General features: G+C 39.4%; 1 protein-coding gene across 1 annotated transcript in view; it reads right to left on the bottom strand.

Moving 5' to 3' along the window:
• Positions 1 to 7,662, bottom strand: part of LOC105926161 (inositol polyphosphate-5-phosphatase A) — a 93,493-nt gene that overhangs the window by 75,002 nt on the left and 10,829 nt on the right. Inside the window, exon 3 of the mRNA XM_036130234.1 lies at positions 713 to 772. Within this exon, the coding sequence (XP_035986127.1) occupies positions 713 to 772 (60 nt within the window). The remainder of the gene's footprint in view (positions 1 to 712; positions 773 to 7,662) is intronic.

Genomic DNA, 7,662 nt, shown 5'->3' with positions numbered 1-7,662 from the left:
AACACGTGAAGGAGGCGCGGCTCGCCTTGGCTGGTTGTCCCCCTAGTGGCCAGAGGGGTAAACTGTTTCCTCCGCTGTGCCACACAGAGTGAAGTGCTCCCTCGGTGATTTGAGCATTTGAGCCCTCCATTCAGAGAGCTTTCCCTCCTCTTCCCTCTCCTCTGAATGGGGGGCTCTAGTTGAAACCGACAATGCCCCACACCTTGAACAGGCCCACTGATTCGAGGGCCATTGTGTCGAAAGGATCGGCCTACAAGCGTCTCTCCCACTCTGTTATCATCGGACATATCACTGTCTGTGGGGGGGGCTTTTATGACTTGTCCCCCCCACCCCCCCTCTCCCCCTCCACCATCCACTCATGGACAATGCAGACTAACTGCACCGCTTCAGTTCTCACTGGCTTCATTTGCACCGAGAGGAGGAGGGGGAAAGAGGAGCAAATGGCACCGTAACATAACAATGCACTTGGAGGCTGAGTTGGCAAACACAGCTGGGGCTGCAACGGCGAGGCGTTTTAACGACTCATAACTCTGAGCGGACCCGTGCACAACTAAAACCGCTTTCACCGTTATTGCCGTCGCCCTCCGAGTACCGTGCAAACGCTTTACCCCCCTACATGACTCCAGGCGGCACTTATTGGGAGACGTGCAGCTTTCCCAGCAAGCGAGCGCTGCAGAGGACACTCACCTCAAATAATTGCCTGGAGTCCAACCTGAAGTTGAAGTCGCCGAAGAAGAAATACGGCACCTTCTCGTGTCGCTGGTCCGTGACCCTGCAAAACAATCCGAGAGCAAAATTTAGTCCAAGGAGCTTTCTCAGAAAACTGAAACACAACAAAAAAAAGAAGTCGCAAAGCCACTTTAAGGCCATCAGAGTTAATTGTTGAAGACTTTTAATTGGAGGGGATTGAAATGACGAGGGTTAGAGCACCACCTGGTGGACTACACAATTTCATTCAAGGGTTTGTTTGTTTTTTTATCCTAAAGATGCCATATAATTCGGAGAGATGTGCGTTATATCTTAATTATCACAAAACCCATAGGAATTGTAATGTTAAGTGCCCTCCACTCTTATTGGTACCCTAGTTGGGTTTTAAATGAACCAGCAGAAAATCAAAACACAAAACTATAGGAAAAAGCTAAAAAAATGTTTATTTCAGAGCTTTTATTTAGTGATGAATATATATATATATATATATATATATATATATATATATATATATATATATATATATATATATTATTTATTTATTTATGTTATTTATTTATTTTATTTTATTTATTTATTTTTTGGGGGGGGGGAATATTTAGTGCCACTATTCACATTCGCATATTTGCACATTTTGCATCATTGCATCTCCATCCAACATTACAAATGCTGCCGAACTCTTAGTTTTTAAATGCATTCTTGCACAAATGCCCTTTGCACAATCAATTCTGCACATACAAATGGTTTTAAAAATACTCACCTGTACACTGTGACTTCTCCTGCATTGTCTACATTTAAATTGTTCACTTTTAAATCACTGCTGCACCTTATACTGTAATTTCATTTTACTGCAATTTACAAGCTGTATGCAACGACATTTCGTTCTGTACGCACTCTGTGCATACACAATGACAAATAAAAGTTGTCTAAGTCTAAGTCTTAATTTAAAATACATGTAACTTCTAAAGCCTTTTCAATGCATATTTTAAAACTGATCTGAGTGATGATTTCTATTTCTCCATTACTCAACATGGGAAAGACAAGAGAACATCTTGACAAGTGAGAAAATTACCGGAAGAAAATAGTTTTTCACCTCCATCTGTCCATATCTATAGTTAAAGCAATTATTAACTATTAATAATGGCTGGAATCCAGTCATTTGGTTCAGGCGTGTTGGAGAAGGGATCCATCCACAGTTCAGGGCATAGTAGCACCCTAGGACTGGGGTTGGGCACCCAAGAGGTAAAGACACGTTCTCAAGCTCATTGTTAGAGAATGACGGAAAATAATAGCGTCTCTGGGGGTCAGCATGGGCTTCGTAGCATCCGTTAGATACTGTCTAGCGGCAAACCAGTGGTTTATGAGCCATGTCATCAAGGAGCGTTTCTGTCCTAACATCACAAAAGTTAAAATGTGGCGACGGCTAAACTCTTCGGGGACTTTAACGAGAAATGTGTGTCATGGTCAGATGAGACTAAGAGTGCTACAAACACCTCGGGCGGGTTTGGTGAAAACAACGGATGGACACGTGCAACAGTAATCGATACACATTGTTAAGTATGGTGGAGGATCTGTGATGCTGTCAGAGTCCTTAACATCCTAAACTACACAAAATACCAAAAAAAAAACAACCTAATTATCTGATAGAAAATTGTAAAAAGGTCGTCACTGGGTGTTTTGACGGAGCGATGATCAAGAACTTATGGCCAAATCAGCACAGAAATGGGGGGATGGTTATCATTTTTAACTAAATATGAGGCAGTAGAGTAAAAAACAACAACAAAGAGCAGCAGGACGTCTTTCTTGTAAAGTATGAAGCCCTGTGCAACATTTAAAACGTCTGGAAATCATTTGCTACACCTCTCATGTAATTTTAAATTGACTATTGCAGAGAAACAAACTAATGTTATCTACTAGCTCAGAACGCAGCATCTGTGTCCTGTTTGTTGCTGTGTGAAAAGAAACTGAACCACGGAAAAAAATATATAATTTAATAAACTCATCGACTGATTCAGACCTAATTACAAAACTTGTAATTGCCATGGAAACATCCTCAGTGTGAGACTATGCTACTGTAATGAAACAGCATTCATGTAAATACTTTTTACAAATCTTTGCCAGGAGGGCCAAACAGAGTTTAAGAATGCTTAAATCACATCTAATAATCTGACTAAAATCACTACTTCTTCTAACTACTCCATTTACTGCAAAAAGAAACTAAAAGTAAGTAAAATTTTCTTGAAACGAGGGCATTTTCCCTTAAATTTAAGCATGTAAACGAGATGATCTGCCAATGGAATGAGTATTTTCACCCCTAAAATAAGATAATTAGAAATACTGCACTTTAAATAACACGATGTAGATGAGTAAGTCATATTTTAAATGCAAAAACCTCATTCCGTTGACCGATAATCATATTTACCTGCTCAAATCAAGGACAAATACACTCATTTCAAGAAAGTTTTACCTACTTTTAGTTCCCTCATTGCAGTGTTTATGCTAATCCATCATGTTTTGATTGTACGAGGATAGAAAATATTTTATTAATTACAAAAAAATAAACTTTAAATCTTGAGAAAACACTGACTTTTGACCACCAGGCTGAGATCAAACCCCACATCTGTGTAATTTTCTTCAGATAATCTAGTTCAGGGCAAATAACCGATGTAGCTCAGGGACCTTCTCCTTCATCAACAAGTTCCTCCCATCCTCTGGGATTTCTCTGCGGCGGAGTTCCCATCCACGCAGGGCGTCTGAGTGAGCACGCAGCACGGTTAATTACCATCTGATGCCCTAATTCCATTGCAGCTATATTAATACCCCTTGACTGGTTAATTGGAAAAATACAGAAAATTCACTTTGCTGAGCTGATCAAAGGGACAGTGAACTGACACGACTCTGCTCAGGTCCGCTTTAAAGCTCAGAGCGGCAAAAAACGAAAACTTTTGGAGAATTTGGGGTAATTTTCCTTGAATATTTTTCGTTTATTTATTTTTAGAAGGGGGTGGGGAGGTGGATTTTTATTCCTCGTTGCCTTTTAATAAGTGATCCCAGAAAGAGGGAGCACTACAGATTTGGGATCCATTTAAGATTTAAGAAAGATTCACAGCCCATGAATCTTTTGGGACGTGAACTGCCTCCAGATCTATGAGAGTTCAGCCGGGTGTCAGCATCCCGGTGCTTAAAAAAATATCATAAAATTAAAAAATGCACCTAAGCGACATATAATGAACTCCTATACCTCATCGCCTACTTAAAAGCGGCTCTTCTGCCGAGCGCAGATCGGAAATTAAGGTGGATGTAGTGCTCGCTCGTGTTTAATTAATGAGTCAGGATGCTTGGCTCACTATCTCCGCTAATCGTGCGAATAAATCTCGCCGTTGACTTCCCAGGCGCAGATAACAATATATTTATGAGGCCGTAAAGAGAGGAAAAAGCCTTTCACGGCGGTGGGTCTCAGTCTGGCCGGCTGTCGTAAAGCCAGGCCACTTCTTCCCCGACCGGGGGGGGGGGGGGGGGCAGAAAGGAGGTGCTGGAAAGGGTTGCACATGAAAAGCAGTCCTTTCAGTCTGACGTCGCAGCGGACTGCACAGAAACCTGCAAAAGGCTTTTTGCTTTCAGCAGTTTGCACCAGAAACTGAGAAATATTCCCTCAATGTATCCGTTTTTTTGGAAGGTTGCTGCATTATTTTTTGTTTTTAAACACGTTTTCATGTTGTTTACTCAAAATGTCATCTTAATGCCCCTTACAGGACATTTTGGCTCAGATCATATCCAGTTATACAGAAATAGAAGCTCAAACCAACCAACAAAATAATCCTAAAGGCAGATTCAGATACAGCTAAATAAACCCCAGTTAGAGCTTTATCTATCTATTTATTCATTAATTTACTCTATCTTCATTAATTTGGTTTAAATATTTACATTTCTCTTTATTTTTTTGGTTTACTTAATAAGTTGTCATTTGTTTAATAGTAATTTCCTCATTTGTTTTAATTTATTATTTGTTGATTAATTCCTTTATATTAATCCTTTTATGTCATTGTTTTATGTATTTTATTTGTATTTACTTACTTATTCTGTTATGTAGTCTTTGTGTAAGGTCTCAATATATTAATTTTCTCACTTCTACATTTATTTGCTATTTTTTTCTTTCTTTAATAAATTATTTTCTCATCTCTTTATCATTGCATTTTAATCACCTGTTAAATGGGTAAAAATGAACACCTTCACAACACACTTAATGCTGTGACCCCTTTAATAATAATTCATTTAAACTATCTTACAGATTCATCGATACACTGCAAAAAGGGAACTCAAAGTAAGTAAATTTTTCTTGAAATAAGATTTTTGCACTTAAAACAAGAACAATTCATCTCTACCATTGGCAAATAGTCTTTTTTAGCTGCTCAAATCAAAGAAAAATACACTAATTTCAAGAACATTGTACTTACTTTTAGTTCCTTTTTGCAGTGTATATATTATAAATAAACAAACACCATAAAGGGGGATATTTGAAATTGTCTTAATGTCTTTGAAACTGTTTGTCCAAACAATGACATACAGCTCAAGCATTTTTTATTATTATTATTTGTCTGATTTTGTGGTTGCAGAAAATAAAGCGTTTTGTTTTTATGGACCAGAATCTGCTTTTTCAGAGTGGAAAGTTGTTTTTAAACCCCAGTTTAGGTTCACAGACGTGAGTGTGGGGTCTAACATGCAACAACAGAGCTTAAGGCTGATGACTGCAATCCTCTGGAAAAACTACACGGCACCAAAAAATGCGCTATTTCGATACAAAAAAGTTCCAGTTATGATTTCCCACTTGTTAGTTTACGGACAGCGCCGACGCAGCCAACACCTGGCTGATTCATTAGCCCCGAGAGTCAACACAGCGAGGTGAAATGCATTCTTCACGATATTAAAACCTACTGACTCAGTATACACCGCAGCATATACCGCAGTAATACAGCGCCTGTGTGTCCAGCAGCTCATTAATTAACTCAGACCGGTGTCATTTACGACCCGACACGCTGGTGCTAAGAGACTGAGCTGTGTAGAAACACTTTATCCAGCTAAGCCGAGTGGAAGGCTGCTAACAAGATGCCCTTATAACCGTGGGAACTCAGCGCGGGGAGGAGAACATCATCACATGTCCTAAAACACACCGAGCACAGCTAAACACTGGAATTCGTAACATATCGAAGATGCTAATGAGGTAAAAATGTACGGCAGATGAGTGAATGCACTGCAAAAAGGGAACTAAAAGTAAGTAGAATTTTCTTGAAATTTTAGTATTTTTTTTCTTTATTTGAGCAGCTAAATAAGACTATTCGCCAATGGGATGAGTATATTTACCCCTAAAATAAGATAATTAGATATCCTGCACTTAAATTAAGATGATGGAGATACATTTTTCTTATTTTAAGTGCAAAACTCCTATTCCATTGGCAAATAGTCTTATTTACCTGCTCAAATCAAGGAAAAATACAAAACTTTCAAGAACATTTTACTTATTTTGAGTTCCCTTTTTGCAGTGTGGGGGCAAAGAAGAAAACACTTATAAGTGTATGTCTCCCCGCGGCTTGAGGTCTTTCTCCCGCTAACAGGCATGTCTAATACCCGCAGCCTGGCTGTTTTGTCCGCGGCTCTGAGGTTCCAGCCACAGGTCAGAAGGTAACACTCTGTTTACACGATCATTTCCTAAAGCACTCATGGTGACCCGCTGGTGTGAAAGTTGACTCTTTTCCTTGGCCATTGTGGAGGATCGAAGAATTGCAACATTAGCTACAGCTACTAGGCATGAAAGGAGCCTGAGGGTGGGGGGTCCTGAGCTTAGAGGTACCCACCCCCCCCTCCCAATTCGCTGACCCTCACCTTAGGTGGGGCCCCCCATTAGCCTCGTCATCATAGCTCATTCAGGCAAACTGTACCAGTGTCAGTGACATTTCCCCACAAAGACGCACTCCTTTGCACAGTCTATAAACATGCTTTCTCCTGGCCAATTCATCGCATGGTGACACCCCTGAAAGAGCCTCTTCACAGGGGCCCATTCTCACTTGGATTTGGGGCTGGGGGCCTTCCACAGGCCTTTCCGAAGGGCCACACAAAGATTGGGGTCAGACGTTAATTTATTACATGCTCCAGAACCTTGCTCCCAGGCTCCTTTAACCACGACCAACACAAAGCAACCGCCGCATCTTCTTCTCTGTTTCTAGATCTAATTTTCTCTAATGTGTAACGAGCTGTTATGAAAATAACAGCTCATATGCACATATGTATATGTATATGCATATATATACGCATAGGTACGTATGTATGTAGGCGCATAGATATATGTATATATATATATATATATATATATATATATATATAAGTATATATATATATATATATATGTTTATATATATATAGACCACTATGAATGTAAATAAGACATCATATGCCCATTCCTATTTCCTTTTTTTTGTATTTTTTGGTATTCTTTTTGATCCATTGTATATATGAAGATTCACTGTATATAACTAAATGCACCTTCCCTACTCTGCACCTTCTTCCCGATGTGACGAGTGAATTTCCCCATTGTGAGATCAATAAGGACTATCTTATCTTATCTTATCTTAAAAAAATAAAATAAAAATAAATCAATTTTAATAAAACAATATTTCCACTGTTTAGGATGTATAAATATTCTTAGCATTCCACTCGCCTCTTCCTTTTTTTTTTTTTTCTCGAGCCCTAATAACTCAATGGCTCTTGGTCAGATTATATGCAGATGACTGACAGCTATACTGAGCCATATCAGGAGGTCTTCTCCAGGATTATGAGGGGGGGCCATGTCATGATTACGTTGACAAGCTGACTAACCATACGCTGGCAAATCAGGTTCTGCTTTGCACATAACAGCCTAGTCGAACACCGTCATCCATTGTGAGTAAATGCTGAGACTTTGGG

The sequence above is a fragment of the Fundulus heteroclitus genome, unplaced genomic scaffold (genome assembly GCF_011125445.2).
Source record: "Fundulus heteroclitus isolate FHET01 unplaced genomic scaffold, MU-UCD_Fhet_4.1 scaffold_304, whole genome shotgun sequence".
In the NCBI taxonomy this organism is placed as follows: domain Eukaryota; kingdom Metazoa; phylum Chordata; class Actinopteri; order Cyprinodontiformes; family Fundulidae; genus Fundulus; species Fundulus heteroclitus.
This window is presented reverse-complemented; position numbering and strand designations above follow the sequence as displayed.